Source organism: Carlito syrichta, unplaced genomic scaffold, assembly GCF_000164805.1.
Source record: "Carlito syrichta isolate Samal-C Ts95f unplaced genomic scaffold, Tarsius_syrichta-2.0.1 Scaffold303299, whole genome shotgun sequence".
Taxonomy (NCBI): domain Eukaryota; kingdom Metazoa; phylum Chordata; class Mammalia; order Primates; family Tarsiidae; genus Carlito; species Carlito syrichta.
This window is the reverse complement of record NW_007247395.1, coordinates 163,569-181,543: the sequence shown is the minus strand read 5'-3', so window position 1 is coordinate 181,543 and position 17,975 is coordinate 163,569. Positions and strand designations below refer to the sequence as shown.

Genomic DNA, 17,975 nt, shown 5'->3' with positions numbered 1-17,975 from the left:
CCGTTGAATGAGAGCCACAGCCCCGCCTCCAAGTAAAGGTCAGAAAAGGGAGACAGAACAGGAAGAGAGTTCATGGATTTCCCAGGTTCTATCAAGTCGAGGACATTCTGAATTAACGTAGTGAGAACTTACAGGAATTTACAGGAAAGACATGGCGTTATGCCACTGCATTTCTCAAGAAAGTAAAGGAAGAACTATTCCAGATGACCTCTGAAAAACTTAGAAGAGTACATATATATACATATATATGTATACATACACACACACACACACACACACACACACACACATATATATATATATATTTTTTTTTTTTTTTTTTTGACTTGGAGTCTCACTCTGTCATCCAGACTGAAGTGCAGTGGCCGCTCCCGGCCACCTCAGCCTTGACCTGTTGGACTCTGGCGATCCTTCTGCCTCAGCCTTCCAAGTAGCTGGAACTACAGGCGCACGCTACCATGCCTGGCTAATTTTTTGATTTATTGTAGAGATGAGGTCTCGCCAAGTTGCCCAGGTGGGTCTCAAACCCACGGGCTTAGACAATCTACTCACCTCAGCCTCCCAAAGCGCGGAGTTACAGGCTGAGTGACCAAGCCTGGCTCGTATATACTTTTAAAGGCAAAGCCCAAATGTAACATTTTATAATTTTTGAATGGTGAAGGGAATCCCCTTGCTTCCTTGCTTTTCCCCTTACATGCACATACATTTCTCCCCAAAATTCATATATGTCCCATGTGCAAAGTACATTTATCTCATCCCAACAGCTCCAAACCAGGGGACAATAGGCAGGTCAAAATTTGAAACATAATTCTTTGTTTAATCAGGCAATAAATTTTTTTCGGTCACTTACTGTATGCCAGGCACTGTTCTAAGAGCGGAAGATACAATGGTAAGTGGGACAGACAAGACCCTGCCTTTGTGTAAACAAGCTCCTGTACTGCCTAACTGAGATGTCTTCTCTGCCTTTTTAGTATCTGCTCTGACCAGCAAGGGCCCAGGAGTGCTAAGGTGGAGCATAGAAGCTGTGTCGAGTGCCAGCCAGAGCACCTTGGTGAAAGGTCAGGTCCGCTCTTTGTCAGCACATGCTTGAGTAAAATGAACAAGCAGGGTCCTATATATAACACATGTAAAGTTCTAGGAGACTGTTCTAGGAAAACAGTACAAACTATAAGTAGCTGCCGTAATTAGAAAACCACAGGAGTTGATAACAAATAGGAAAATGTGTTCCAAGAAGGTACGGAGAAGGCGAACAGTCACTGCTTCCCTCTGGGGCCCCCACTCTTCTTTGTGAGGCTGTCACGAAACACAGTAGTCTCTCCAACACATCTAAGCACCCACAGTGGCAGCTGAAGAAAAACACTATAATCTCTCTCGATCTTTCTCACAGTTTGGGTAATTTTTGAGACTTCAGTGAATGCATGGCACTCAACATTCAACGGCCAAGGAGCCACATTTAATTGGAATCCTGACCTTAAAAAAAGTGTGTAACAAATTGATTAAAAATAATAGTTAACACATTCATCAGGGAATCTAAATACCTCATTGTGAGAACTTCTACTTAAGGTTCAACGAGGGACAAATCTCTGCAGGTATGAGAAATTTCTTTTCATTTTCTGTTGTGGGACCTGGAGAAGCTACCGGTCTGCTGTTAAGAGAGTCACATCATACTATCTTCTTCTTCAGAGAACCAAGCCACTGCCTGCTATCAGTTCTTCCTATTTCCTGGCAAATGGCCAAAAGATGATTGAGCCAACTTTATGGACAAAGCGGTTCTCATCCCCTAAACTGTTCCACCAGGCAGTGGGAAGGAAGGTTAATGAATTTTAATAGCAAGCTTCACGTCTTTGCCCTGTAAACCCTATCAAGCTTAACTGGACTTCTTGCCTCCAATTTCTGATCTCTTGAATACACTTCACACTGCTGACATAGTTAACATCATAAAACACTGATCTGACCATGTCACTCTTGTGCTCCAAACCCTTCATGGGCTCTCTGATGCTAAGAGAGTAAAGCTCAGATTCTTTATTATGTTATTCGTGGCCCTCCAAAATTCTGTACCACCTTTTCTATCTCATCTTTCGCTGTCCATGTCCTCTTCCATTCTGGCCTCTGGCCTCAGCTCTCCAGTCACATAAGGCTGTTGATGTACTTTCATGTCTTTGAGTCACTGCTCATACCACATTCCTCTGCCGGGAAGATCCTTCCTTCCAGTCTCTATCTGTCAAAATTCTCCTCATCTTTCAAAGCCTGGCTTAAAGGCTGTCTCCTATTTTTGAAGTCTTGTCTAATTCCCTCAGTAGGAATTAATCCTCCCTCTCTCTGGGCTAGCATAGTACTTGGTTTATATTTCTCATATGACACTTACACTGTGCCTTGGATTATAGTTATGTAGGTAAGTTTTCATCACCCTCATTGAAAGCAGGGGTTGTGCTGAAGTTAACTCTGTATCCTTGTCCACAGCCCCTACCCTCAGTGTTTGGCATATAGGGCTGCTCAATAGTGAATAAATGAACCCAAATTGTGATGATATATACATGTGTGATGAAGAGTATGTGGGTGTGGGATTCTCTACATCTTTATCAACAGAACCCACCAAACTCGGCACCATACAAAACATAGACATTCAATAAATAACTCCTAAATAAAGAGTGAGGAAATATGTACATATATAATTGCATTTTACTTTATTTTTTGTTACGAGTTTCATTTTGAAAAGGAGTCATAAAAGTAATTATGGTTTAAGTGACGTCCAAGAACAACAAACAAGAACAAAGGCCATTAACCAAGCAGAAGCTCAGATCTGAGCTCCATCTCAGCATCTTATAATGAAAACTGCAGCTTTAACAATAATTTGTACCATGGGTTATCAGATTGCAATTACTGATCAACCAATTTGCCACATAAATAGCTCGGGGGATGATATAACTAAAAAAGAAATCAGCCATAAGAAAATTGCTCCCCACAGAGATACCCTTATCCTATACTTGTGTCTGGCAAACAAAACACCACTGGGTTCTGGTCTGGAGATCTTTCAGCTCTCGACTGCCTTCAAGAATCCATATGCAGCTATAACAAACTGCCTCTAGCTTGGCTTAATCTTTTGTATTAGCTCATTAATGAGTCTGGATTCCTTCCCCATTTTCCATGGTATCCCAGGCAGGGACAAAAGCTCAGGCAGCAGGGGGCAGCTTTCCTTTTGCCTGACAACAAGTGGTCACTGGTCCCAGTCTGTGGCTAACAAATTCCATAGTTCTTTGAAGGCAGAGTCTGCCCTAGGCTCTGCAATGCAAAATAGACCTTTGGGAATTTGGGCCTAGGCAGTGTTCCTGGCATCTGCGACATCACCCCAACAGCTGAGAGTGATGGTGTCTCAAGAAAGCTCAGTAGCCCCAAGCCTTGTAAATTCTTTTTGCTCTGTTGGCATGTGAAATACAAACACACTCAGAAATATATTCTATGCCACTCAAAAATCATTCTAAATATCTCCTGTGAGACATCTGCCAATAAGGATATCATGTCAGTTGGGTTTTAAATATAGGAACCTCTCACCATCTTCAACCAGAGAGCAAAATGCAAAGGAATGCAGATTAACTTGCTCTGAACTTTATAGCCCTGAAGTCTCTCCATTTGACACCATCCTTCTATGAAAGGTCCTGGTGGGACTGAAGATTAAAATGGGACTTCTGGATCATGTGGCAAAATCTCTAATCTGTACTCCAAGGGCAGCCTGTCTATTTATAGAGCCTCAACTTTAGGGCAGAGTTCAAACTTGGTAAAATCTGAAGACCTTGATTTAAACACTCATATATACATATATATGTGTGTGTGTATGCATGTATATATATTTAATTTATCATTCAGTCACTATGAACCAAACTAAACTTTAAATAGTTCAAAAATCTGTCGGAGGTTGACTAGATATATTTTTCCAAGAATCTTTAGAATTTAGATTATTATATTTAGAATTTTCAAATTATTTAACACTCCAAGTGAAAAGTTGTAGTCTCTCCATTCCAGAAACTGATAAACTGAGGCAGAAACTCAAGTCACTTAAAAAGTCACTCTTGACTTTCCCTTATGCTAACTCTTCATACAGTAACAACATGAAGAAAAACAGTAGCTATAATTTATTGTGTTTACTATATGCATCATCTCCATACTTACATTAATCCTTCATGACAAATAATAGTATACCCATTTCACAAACTAAAAAACTTGAGTATAGGAAATTTGGCCAAGTAACTACAGAGTGAGGCATCTAGAAATTCAACATAGATCTATTTAGTTCTAAAGTCTTTGTCCTTTTCCCTGAACTAGATAACCTAGTGCAGTGGCTTTTAAATTTCTCACTTTGGCCAGACTCGGTGGCTCAGCCTGTAATCCCATGCTTTGGGAGGCTGAGGTGAGTGGATTGCCTGAGCCCGCAGGTTCGAGACCCGCCTGGGCAACTTGGCGAGACCTCATCTCTACAATAAATCAAAAAAATTAACTGGGTGTGGTAGCGCGCACCTGTAGTTCCAGCTAATTGGAAGGCTGAGGCAGAAGAATCGCCGGAGCCCAGCAAGTTGAGGCTGCGGTGGCCGGGACGGCCACTACACTCCAGTCTGGGCGATGGAGTGAGACTCCAACTCAAAATAAATAAATAAATAAATAAATAAATAAATAAACAAATAAATAAATAAATCTCTCACTTTGACTCTAAATCACACACCAATAACACTCCACAACTAAAATGGGTAGTACTGGTTTAACAAAAACTCATGTAGTGCGGTAAATGTTATAATCCCCAAATAGTAACATCAACTTTTAAACAGGGTGGAGAGTATTTTTTTTAGTCACTCCCTCTTCCACCCCAACATACATGTACATGTATGCCCCCTGCCCCTACTAATAATGGCCATAAAATCCAGAGCTACTGAGTGATTGCTACCTTTGAGGGATATAGTTTTGAGTCAGTGAATGTTTCATAGCTCCTCAATGCTGTTTCCATGATAACCAAAAACAAACACATCTGCTAAGCTGGGTTTCCTCTATCATTCTTAAGCACTCATGTCTGTGAATCTACATTTAAAATTTTACATTTATCCCTGTAACATTTCACCTTACTAGCTTTTTCTTGTCACTGCAACTCTCTCTCTCTCTCTCTCTCTTTCTTTCTTTTTCTTTCTTTCTTTTTTTTTGAGTTGTAGTCTCACTCTTTCGCCCAGGCTGGAGTGCAGTGGCACGCTCACGGCTACCGCAGCCTCGACCTGCTGGACTCGAGTGATCCTTCCACTTCAGCCTTCCAAGTAACTGGAACCATAAGTGTGCACCACCACGCCCTGCTAATTTTTTGATTTATTGTAGGGGTGAGGTCTCGCCAAGTTGCCCTGGTCTCAGGCAGTCCTCTCACCTTGGCCTCCCAAAGTGTTGGGATTACAGGCTTGAGCCACTGCATCTTAATAAGGTATTTCGGTCTCCTGGTTGCATTATCTTGTGTTCATGAAGTCCACCTAGATTCATGCCATCACTAAATATTAGAAATATGCCTCCTCTGTCTTCAGTTAAGTCACTGATAAAAACTTTAGGCAGTGAGGGTCAAGTACAAAACAAATAACTAAAGGTCTCTCTCTAGGCTGACATTGCTGTATTAAGAAAGTACTCTAGCCAGGCTCGGTGGCTCAGCCTGTAATCCCGTGCTTTGGGAGGCTGAGGTGAGTGGATTGCCTGAGCCAGTGGGTTCAAGACCCACCTGGGCAACTTGGCGAGACCTCATCTCTACAATAAATCAAAAAATTAGCTGGGCGTTGTAGTGCACGCCTATAGTTCCAGCTACTTGGAAGGTTGAGGTGGAAGGATCGCTGGAGCCCAGCAGGTCTTCAGATATGGTAATTAATTAACTACACATTTATCAAACTAGATGATCACTTAGCCAACATTTCTTCTTACTTGTTTTAAAACAGACCACAGGAATCTCTGTCAAACACTTTGCTGAAATCTAGACATACCATGTCTATGCCATTCCTCTGATCCAGTAAGGTACATGCACGCACTCATGCACACACACAAGGGAAAATGACCTCATTTGTTCTGAATGAGTTCACAGTGGCTACTAGTAATCACCATGGTTGCTTCTGAGAGTTCACAGTCTCCAAGAATCTAGTCTAGAAATTTGCTAAGATATGATACCAGGCTCTCTGGTTTGTGATTTCCACAATTCAATTTCCACTCTGTATTGAAGGTGAGAGTAAAATTGTGCTAGTCTCCAGTCTTTTAACTGTTCTATTCATTGTGGTGCTTCAAAGATTACTAACAGTGATTCCATGATAGGGATCAGCATAAGACTCCTCAGTGCCCAGGGATGTAACTGACCTGAACTTGGACCTCATTTTTTGTGACATACCACAAGAATAATTCTCTTAGCCTTTGTTTGGTCTTGTCAGCTGCTTACCCATAAAATGCAATAGATAGTATTTTGAGAAGTGATGACTTAGCAAAATACAGACTATAAGGAAAATATCTAGATCAACTTACTAAGCCAAGAAAAGAAAATAAAAGATCACACTTTAAAACTCTTAAGAAATTATCCAGTAAAATCCAGCACATATAAATAATAATGTAGTCTTCACTTTGGATTTGAATTAGAACTCTCCTGGAGACACTCCGTTAATAGTTGCTATGTAAAAAATCAGTTGCTAGCTAAGGAAAGCATATAGTTAGGGATACAGAATTGATCTAATTATTATCATTTTACCTTCACTAAGTACCAACACTGAGCCTGCACAGAATGTGGAAACATCCCTGGTCATGTGCCAAATAAATTTACAGTTAAAGGCTAGGTCTCAAATAACCAAGGGCATACAGGACCAAGAGCAAACATTTGGTTGGGCCAATTAACACAGGACTGCCATTCAGGGCTAAGAGTGTCTGCTCTACATAGACAACCTAGTTCAAGATTAAAGAGTTTAGTACTTTCTTCTCATTGGATTTTATCAGAATCTTAATAACATGGGCAAAGAAAACTTAGATACGTTGGTCATCAGCTTCAAAGAAGACACCACTAGTACTAGAACATCGACCTTCAGTTATCACTTCCAATGATGTTACCACCAAGCTATTCACATTCTCTAATTTGGTCCCCATTTTGACCAACAGTTCATTTTAGGGGGTGGCTGATGGGGACTGTAGGGCATTTTGTGACTTCTTGTGCCTTGTAGATATTTAGTACCTTCACTGAATGAATGCTCAAATGAAGAAATGGCTCACATGGAATTTAATCTTTAATGTTAGCTTAAAGAGTACCCAGAGATTTTTATTATTTTGCAGTTGGAATCCTTTGTTTAAGTGAAATCTTGCTTAGACAACCAATATGTAAAGAAGATTTTTAAAAACGTAGCTGCTCTGGTTAAAATAGGAATGGGGGACTCAGAACAACCCCCACAGCACCTCTCCCACATTCCCTATGGAACACAATCTGAACACACTGCCCTAAACAACTGAGCTATCTGGCACATAAGCCCACTGACTAATATGATACTAATTTTGCCATTCTAGAAGGAGGAAGGAGGCATGAGTTAAATTATTGTGGGATGTCCAGAAAGGTGGAGGAGTTGAGATCCAGGCCATGAGAATGAAAGGATGACTGACATTGAATGTGAAAAGGAGTCTGAGTCAGACTCTGAGTGGGATAAGGCCAGGAGTAACAGGTCCTGCTGACTCTGCCTGCTTTTGGTTCAGTGATCTCAGCAGAGACCTCACCATCTGTGTACAACAACTGATCAATGGGTTTAATGAGGGGGTGGGTACTTGTTAGGTCCAAGCCTGGTTAATATCCAAAATAAGTAAAAAATAATTTGCAAGTTCCTGCCTCATGCTGTGCAGCCTTTTGTTCCAAAGATGAACTTCTTAAGTATGGGCTTCTGCTGTGATCACACTACTTACTACGTAAGAAAATGTGCTTGCACATTTGCAAGCATGTTCGGATTATATAAGAGCTGTTGGAAGTAGAGCAATGGCACTATAGAATGTTGATCCCGTTCATTTCCCAGTTGCAGTGCTGTTATTTACTGGCAGCATGACTTTAGAAAAGTATTTTCCCTCTCCTGGCTTTAACTTCCTCATCTGTGAAATCAGAGAATTAGACTCCATGACTCTGCACTTATGTAACCCTGCCCTTTGGTACAGAAACTTGTTAAGATTAAATGTGAAAAGTGCTTTAAATGAAGACTAAATTCAGAAATAAATTGAGGGTAGCAAAAGATGAAGTCTTTAAATCAACTGATCAATAAATAAATTACATATGTTGAATGACTGCTCTGACTATGCTGCTGTGTTAGATGCTATAGGAAACAGAATTATATGCATGATTCCACACTTAAGGAGCTTACACTCCAGAAGCAAGATTTACATTTATAAATATATCTAGGTGGAAAGTTATCTCTGAATTTCTCAAATAATATTTGATTATATATATATATATATCTCAATACACTGCATATAGTAAAGGTTTAGGGCTAGAGAACAACCATTAGTAATTGTTTACTTAAAAATACTGTGTTTCATTTAGCCAGCAAGCAAATGTAAATAGAATACAAGATCCTATGAATTTTATAGATAATTTAGAAATATAGGCCAGGTGCAGTGGCTCAATCCCGTAATCCCAGCACTTTGAGAGGCAGAGGCAGGAGAACTGCTTGATCCCAGGAGATGAAGACCAGCCTGGGTAATATATTGAGACCTTGTTTCTTTTCTTTTTTCTTTTTAGTTGGAATCTCACTCTGTCGCCCAGACTGGAGTGCAGTGGCTCCCGGCCACCGCAGCCTCGACCTGCTGGGCTCCGGTGATCCTTCCGCCTCAGCCTTCCAAGTAGCTGGAACTACAGGCTCGCGCTATCACACCCAGTTAATTTTTTGATTTATTGTAGAGATGAGGTCTCACCAAGTTGCCCAGGCGGGTCTTGAACCCACTGGATCAGGCAATCCAGTCACCTCAGCCTCCCAAGGCACAGGATTACCGGCTGAGCCACCGAGCCCGGGTGAGACCTTGTTTCTACAAAAAATAAAAAAAAATTAGCTGGGCATAGTGGCACCCTCCTGTAGTCCCAGCTTCTCCAGATGCTGAGGCAGAAGGATCACCGGAACCCAGAAGGTCAAGGATGCAGTAAGCTGTGCCACAGCACTCTAGCCTGGGTGACAGAGTAAGACTCCAACAAGGAAAAAAAGAAGGAAATAAAAAATATATATTTCTAACTTCAGAAACCCAGTAGTCTATATAGTTAGATAGAATTCCCTTTTCATATGTAAAACTTGTCTTTTCATAGCCAATCTTCCAATTAAAAATATCTTATGGCCAGGCTCATTGGCTCAGCCTGTAATCCCGCGCCTTTGGGAGGCTGAGGTGAGTGGATTGCCTGAGCCCGCGGGTTCGAGACCCGCCTGGGCAGGCGAGACCTCATCTCTACAATAAATCAAAAAATTAGCCAGGCGTGGTAGCACACGCCTGTAATTCTGGCTACTTGGAAGGCTGAGGCGGAAGGATTGCCGGAGCCCAGCCGGTCGAGGCTGCGGTGGCCGGGAGCGGCCACTGCACTCCAGTCTGAGCGACAGAGTGAGACTCTCACTTAAAAAAAAAAAAAATCTTATGAAAGAATACAATACCGTAATGAAAAAAGTTAATTTATTTCCCTCCATTGCTAAATCCAGATGACCACAACACTGCTACCAGCAACATCTTGGCTCGCCATTCCTGACTCATCTGCCATTTTTGAGTAACTTAATTTAATATTCAAGGACTAAAATACATGACCCAATTTAAGAACCTTTAATCCCATGCATTCTAAATATAGCAAATAGTTTATTTTCAAGAAATTTAATATGAAATACTTGGGAATTCTTCTTAGAGCAGTGTTATTAAATTGTACATAGTAATTAAGATATTAAAAACACATGTTCCCCAAAGCCATCAGACACTGTAATTATTTTTCAGGCTATTAGGCAAAATGACAGAAGATTTAAAAATGATAAATGTGTTTTGGATGTATCAGTTAATTCCTTTTTATTTTATGAAATACTGTGATGTTTAGCTCCATAGAGTCTAGGTCTGGTATTTAAAGACTAACTCACATTGTCTTTCTGTGACTCAGAAGTCATTCATTGGCTTTTGTTAACATGCCATTGTAGATACCCTGTCTTCCATATTTTCATACACATACACATATGCACATTCACACACTCACACTACATGCACACATTTTGGTTCCATATGGAAATAGACAGCAGTTACTAGAGTTCTGTGTGAAGAAGTGTGATAGACATTGGGACATAATTCCGTTTGGGAAAGCCTTTTATTTAAATTGACTTTCAAAGGGTTTCTCCTTTTATTTAAAGTTTTACATCAATGTTGCCTTTTCTAGTAACCATTGGACTAGGCCAGTGTTCTAAAAGTCTCACTTTTTTTTATTGTGAGAAGACTATGAAAACAAGTTTCTTGGAGTATTTTCTATCATGCTTGAGATTCATTTCAAAAAACTTATTTTAATCATATGCTAAGGAATGGCCTGAACACTTCTCTGACACTTTACTAATTAACTTATTAAAATTTTTAACTTTCTAGTTCAAAAGTTAGTGTCTTCATTATACCAGAGTCTGTCAGGCATCTTAAAAATACCTCTCTGGTGTTTATAGAAGGAGATGAAATGGAGACATTTCACTGTCTGCTCTACAATTTTTAATTGCCTTTGACCATTTAACACCATTCTATGTATTAGGGGTAGCTAGCAGAAAGTTTGTCTGCTATCTATAACTCAAACCTCTACTACAAAGCACCTCGATTTTCACAATATACAACATGGTGGTTAATTTTCTAAGAATCTTCTCAATTGAGATTTGGTAAACAATATGCTCAATCTTTCTTCTGCTATTGATTTGAGAGCTTCAAATCTTAGAAATTACTATATTGGGCATTTGGAAATTATTAGATCACAAATCAAAGAGTTTCTGTTATCTCTACCGCACACTCTTATATATGGAACTTGCTAACAGGTGTGCCATGTCTTTATGGAAGTAGAAAGAAAGAGCAGAGAGAATGAAATCAGTAGCCTGGATTCTACATCTAGTTCCACCACTTATTGCATGTAAATCACTAGCCTTCTAGTGCCCATAGTTTCTTCATTTGGTAAATGAAGGTAATAATGCCTGTCTTGCTTTCCTCTCAGAGCTCCTGTAAAGACCAATTTGTCTAATGTACAGGAAAGAGCTTGGCAGACCGAATTGTGCTATGCAAATATATGGCAGAATTACTATCATTTCTATGGAGTCACATGGTTACCATGATTCGAAGACAGGTCACCTATCTGGCCCTAGAGGAGGGAAACTTAGGGGTGATAAATGCAAAACTGTTTTTATAGTTTAATGTTTTCATAGCCTAATGAGAACAAGACAGAAGGACAGAAGAATTGGGTTGGGGGAAGGGCAAGTTTAAGTTCCATCTGTCCAGGCTGGAAGACTGGTGGGAAGGGAACAACCTCTGAAAAGATGAGAGGTTACAAAGTGGAAAGGAGTGACCTGGGAACAGGGTGTTTTAAAAAGAGTGGCAGAGCAGAGAATAAAGTCACAAGACTTGTTCACAAGAGGGTGCTGGGTTAAAGCCTGACCTTGAGCCACAAATCACGGAATCACACGGCTGGAAGGAATCTTAAGAGGCCATCTCGTCCACTCCCCCACCATTCAGCAGGACATTTCAACCATCCCAAACAGATGAGACTTTATCCAACTTTGAATGAAAAGCTCTGACACCAAATGGGCAGGTATTGACTGCTCTAGCTTCAACTGTTTACAACGGACCAGAAAACAATTTCTGGAGTTTCATTTGAACCTGAACTGAAATGGGGGAAAAAATAAATGGCCTTATTTTCCTCGGGAACAATAACTTCTGTAGCAGTTTAGGGACTGCTAAATTAGCACTAATTATAAAACTATTCTTTTTTGTTTTGTTTTGTTTTGAGTTGGAGTCTCACTCTGTCGCCTAGACTGGAGTGCAGTGGCCACTTCCGGCCACTGCAGCCTCGACCTGCTGGGCTCCGGCGACCCTTCCGCCTCAGTCTTCCAAGTAGCCAGAATTACAGGCATGCACTACCATGCCCGGCTGATTTTTTTATGTATTGTAGAGATGAGGTCTCGCCAAGTTGCCCAGGCGGGTCTCGAACCCGCGGGCTCAGGCAATCCACTCACCTCAGCCTCCCAAAGGCGCGGGATTACAGGCTGAGCCACCGAGCCCGGCATTATAAAACTATTCTTTAGACAGAGGAAATGGTACTAAAAATTGGGTTAGGGGACAAATGGCCCACAGTGTCATATGGGTAAGAATGTATTGTGATCATCCCTGGTATTTGCCAAGTCTTCACTCCATGCAGGAGCCTGGATCAGAATGACACTAATAAAAACAAAACTTGGTTTTAAAAAAAGCAATATGGTCCAGCAAATTCCAGGACTGACACTGAGGACTTAAAAGAGTTCAATTCCTCTCCTAACATAAGACAATAAATCCTCCGACAAATTGGAAACTGAAAAGGAAATAAAAAGTTCCTTATTTCCAATCGTGGGAATGTTACACATGAACTCTGGTTTGGAAGGGGGAGGGGCGGATATTCCACACCTGCAGGTCTTCCCAGGAAAGGAGCTCAGGTCTGACCCTGAACCCATTCCCTCAAGGTTACACCATGGGACTATCAATATGAAAATAATGTTACTTTATTCCCTTAGTGAGTATATTATTTCCAGTGCTATCAACAGTAACCATAACCTGCAAGGAGGCATCTGAGAATTTCCATGAAAGAAAGTGAAGAGTTATTTTAGGATGTGCTCATAAACAGACTAGCTACAGTTCATCTGGATGGACACATATGCTTATACACACAGAGACAGAGAGAAGTATTTTTGTATTTATAGATACGTATGTTGGAGCATGCTACTGTAGTTTAATAAATACAGTACCAAGCAAGGAGCTTAGGAAAATAACATTACACTCCCAGATTCACCACTGACTTACATATAAACTTGGACAAGTTAACTTGATTCTAACTCACCATCACCAAAACTTTAGGTCGACGATTTAGTCAGGCATTCAGTGAATCCAGATGTTTGGCAATGTATAAAAACAACATCTGGATGATTGACTGCATTTTCAACTGAACTCACCGGATGTTTTGGCAGCATGCCTACAGAACATTTAATGGCTTTCTGCCTCAGTTTCTCTAACTAAGAAAAAAGACGAACAGTATTTATCACTTACCTGCCAGTGAGCAGTGAAAATGAGATCGTATCCAAGGGTTACAATGAGTTCTTGAAAATAATGATTCTATGACAGTACTATATCTTATATAATTCTAAGTTGAAGTTTTTTCTAAGCAGTTAGTCTTTAGAATATGAAATTACTTCAAAATATAGTTCAATGCTATACAAACACAACACATCATCACCATCACAACTTTCTTTTTTTTTTTTTTTTCTGAGTTGGAGTCTCACTCTGTCACCCAGCCTGGAGGGCAGTGGCACGCTCCCGGCCACCACAGCCTCGACCTGCTGGGCTCCGGCGATCCTTCTGCCTCAGCCTTCTGAGTAGCTGGAACTACAGACACGCGCTACCACGCCCGGCTAATTTTTTGATGTATTGTAGAGATGAGGTCTCGCCAAGTTGCCCAGGCGGGTCTCGAACCCGTGGGCTCAGGCAATCCACTCACCTGAGCCTCCCAAAGGCGCGGGATTACAGGCTGAGCCACCAAGCCCGGCTAAGTTTCTTCTTTATGACTTCCCTAAAGGATCTTGCTTTCAGATTGAACCATGGCCAAAACATGAATTTTATTTAAGGTCTGAGAAGATGTATTTTGGCTATGTAAAGCAACACAGAAGATAAAAAAAATAAGTGTGGGTGTTTGGAGCCCAACCAATTTTACAGCTCAACTTTAAACAGGTAAAACTGGTCTATCAATGAGAATTAATTGGTTATTCCATGGTATTTGCATGGAAACAAAATATGTTCACATACTTATTCAGGGCCATAGGCAGGAAAAATGAATTGTGATAATGACCTTTCCTACTCTGACTCTATAATCCTCCCTACCTATGAGCTAGTTTCAGCTTTTGTGGCTGAAAGTTAGAGAAGAAAAGAAGGAAACAGCATGGGAGACAAAAGAAGAGATGCATCAAAGGGATCTGCAACCTTATAAAACTGAGCAAGCAGAATTCTACTGGCAAAAAGTAATGAAACTCCCTTTCAAACTCAAGTTCTGCCTATCATAAAAGTTCTGAACATGATCCTCATAATTGCCATTTATTGTCTATCATACACATGCAATTACCTATATTTGTGTGTGCATAGTATACATACACATACACAAGGAAGCTTTTGATATCTCCATAATACTATAGATGAGAGAGGTAAAGCTTATAGAGGTTAAATGACTTGCCAAGGTTCCATATCTAGTAAGATCTATAACTGAATTCAGATTCATCTGGATCCAAGGCCCATATTCCTTCTACTATACCTGAAGCCTTGGCAAGAGGGCTCATGATAAATATTTTTAGTGACTGCTGGATTATACAGAAGCCCTTGTCTGATACAGTTTTATCTTTTTCTAGAGTGGGATCCACCCACAAGTCTTTGTCTAATCTTTCTAATGACTGTCCTTCCCTTGCTGGTGTTTTCCTACTCAAACCCTACTCATTGCTTATGGCAGATCTTAAGTTTCTTCCCTTGGAATCATCACACTAGCCTAGCCCATCATAGGCCCAAGCATACCACCAGAACTGAGAAGTAGCATTCTTCTTCACGCGCTTCGTCATTGGGGCCCCTTTCTCTTTAACCACTTGCTATGTTCGCGTGTCCCCTCCCAAGGAGGCTGTAAAAACAGAGGAATAGACTTTGAATCCTCTAAGTTCCTAGCACCTGGCTGAGCAAATAGTAGGTATTCCTTAAGGTCTGTTGACCAAAGTGACCTGTTAACAGTGTTTTCCATTTAGGATTAGGGACACAGTAACAGACTCTGAGATTTTGGTCTCACAGTGCTGGGGTCCAACCAGTTGAGTGGAGCCACTCAGACACATTTGGTTTGAGATAATTCAGAGATAATTTGGAAAACAAATACAAGCACATGCCCTCAGTTCAGTAGTAAGAGCTTTACATTGTTTATGCTCTGATCCCTTCAGAGATGCATTTTGAAGTAATCATAGTGTGTCTAATAAGGCTTAATAGAACATGGTGAAGTTGTGCTTTCACAGAAGGAAGGATCAGTTATGTAAACTACCATTATCACATGCTCAGCAGCAGTGACAGCTATTTATTAAGTGCTCCCTGAATGCAGAGCACTTTATTAGGCATTGGGATAGTAACACCCAAGGACATTATCCATACTTTCTTAATACAACTAAAGTGAAATATACTGCTATTAGAAAGCCCTCTAAACTTTTTCTAAGAACCACAAAAATTTCACTGCTAAACTTCATATTAAAAAACAAAATCACGTCAATGTATTTATACAAAAGCCATTACCCTTGCATAAGATTTTCATTTCATTAAGTTCTTCCTAAGCTACAAATAGAAGTCAGTGGTGCCAGGGCCCTCCCATCCATGGATCATGGGGCAGAAACACTGTCACTCTGGCATATGCCTTTTTGGTGGCATTTTTTTTATTGTGACCACAAAGCAATCACAAACAGATGGTACAACTAACTTCTACTTGTGTCTTGTTACTAAATTCCTTACGAGAGGAAAAAACTATGTATATAGGTCAAAGGAATCTGTGGGTGTCTCTGTGCATGGCAGTGAGTCAGAAGCTGGCAAGGATGCAGTGAAACTGGACCTCTCATGTCTTGTTGGTGGAACTGAAAACAGATACATTCTCATTGGAAAGCAATTTGGAAACATGTATTTAAATGCTCATATCCCTTGACCCAATATCTCCAATATTTTTAAGAAAATAAGATCGGGATAGAGCACTATGTATGAAGAGGTAACTTTATTTATGATGGTAAAAAGTTGAAAGCAACCTGTATATCCAGCAAAAGGAAGTTGATTAATCATAATGACTACTCAATGGAATAATATGCAGTCATGATAAATGATTAATATGAAGATGTACAGCAGCATGAAAAGTGTTCCCAATGTATTGCTAATTTTCAGAACGACAAACCACTTGTATACTTCCAATTATGTATAAAGCCTGTGTTATTGTGATTTTCTGGACAAATATTACATGAGAACATGTAAAAATAACAAGTCAGGATAGAGTAGTGGAAATATTTTCCCCTCTATTTTCCAAGTTTTTCTCATATTGCAATATTACCTTTACAATTTAAAAGTAAGGTGAAAAATAAGGGTCAGAAGTCCTTTTTAGCAGAGAGAATCTTTGAAGAAAATAAACAATAGATTCCTCTCCAAAAGTTCAAGAATACAGTTTGAACAACACCAACCATCCATCTCTCATTCTTTTCCCATTTCTACTTTTTGTGGACATACCACATACCTGGTTAATGTGCTTCAGTTTGTCAATAATTTGACTGACCACTGGCTCAGGGCCCTTCATTTTCAGCTCATGGAGGTTAAACTGATTTTTCATTCCATTCCTTGCTGCCTTTTGGCTGTATCTGTAAAAGCAAAGGTAAAGAAAAGGTTTGTCAAAGAAAGTCCCAAGCAAAGTGAAAGCTGATTGCATTTGGCACCAACAGTCAGGCCAACCATAAGCTCTCTCCAGCCTTGCAAACCATGGGATGGCGCCATGGTGCAAATGTAGACTACTCCAGACAGTCTATTTGCAGTGGAAAACATTCATTGAACAGTCAGCAAATATTAATTCAACATTCTTTTTTTTCTAGGTGTTGGGGATACAACAATAAACAAGACAGACGAGGTCTCTACCGTTACTGTGGTCTCAGTTTAGTGGGGCATCTAGAAGAGTAACGGTCAATGACAGGGCAAAATGATAAGACCTATGCTAGAGAAGGGTCAGAGACATGGCCAGTGAAGCACACAAAAAGAACCTTAATTCTGAGTGAGCCTTCTATTCATCTGAAAGAGAACAATTCTTCCATATTTTTTTACCTCCTCCCTCTCTTCTTCCTCCTCCCATCATTTCCTATAAAAGACTTAGAGCTGGAGACTTTCTCAAGCCATAAAAAGCATAAATTATGCCCGCCAGCTTCCTTCTGTGTTCTCTGTGAGAAGAGAGAGCACCAGCTCAAGGAAGGGTTTTAATGTGTTCCTGCAGGATGAGCCATTAGGCTTTACTTCGGAATTGAAGTTTCAAGGTATCTGTGGACATTGCCACCATCATGAGAAGGGGGACTATTTAGAATCCCAGGCAATTCTATCTTTCAGTGTAAGATTTTGCCAACTTCAACAAGGTCAGTAATTTACAACGGAGGTGGTTTCTTTGTTGTACTCATGGTTTCAGACCTCTACATAGAATTATTCCTCATTTTACAAAACAAACCAAATAAACAAGAAACAGATTTCATTTCTTCCTTTCTCTTTCATCATGTGGAAATACCAGAATACCATTACAAAAAAGAGAAAAACGGTTTTGAGTTCTTTTTTCCTCTCCTGATCCTGATAATAGAATGCTTTCTTAAAGAAATGGAAAGATTCACAGGTATTTTGTCCTTTCTTTACATACTTTTTATTCGATTATAATAGGATAGTTAGGGTCAAGGGCAAATTCATATTTTAATTACAAAATAATAATGTTCATTGTAAACAATTCAAACAGTACAGAAATAAACAAGGCATAACAATTTCTCCATCATCTTGTCTTTTTAAGAGAGGACCACAATGAACAGTTTGTAGGGGTTTGCACATACAGATACTAACATGCAATTATATTTTATCTTATTTATTTGGGTTGGAGTCTCACTCTGTCACCCACACTAGAGTGCAGTGGCCGCTCTCGACCACCGCAGCCTCAACCTGCTGGGCTCCGGCGACCCTTCTGCCTCAGCCTTCCAAGT

The 17,975-nt window shown here is 40.2% G+C and overlaps 1 protein-coding gene across 1 annotated transcript in view; it reads right to left on the bottom strand.

The window, feature by feature from the left end:
* GPC3 (glypican 3) overlaps nucleotides 1-17,975 on the bottom strand; it is a gene marked incomplete at its 5' end in the record, with an annotated part of 220,486 nt that overhangs the window by 110,334 nt on the left and 92,177 nt on the right. Inside the window, one exon of the mRNA XM_008058339.2 lies at nucleotides 16,496-16,616. Within this exon, the coding sequence (XP_008056530.2) occupies nucleotides 16,496-16,616 (121 nt within the window). The remainder of the gene's footprint in view (nucleotides 1-16,495; nucleotides 16,617-17,975) is intronic.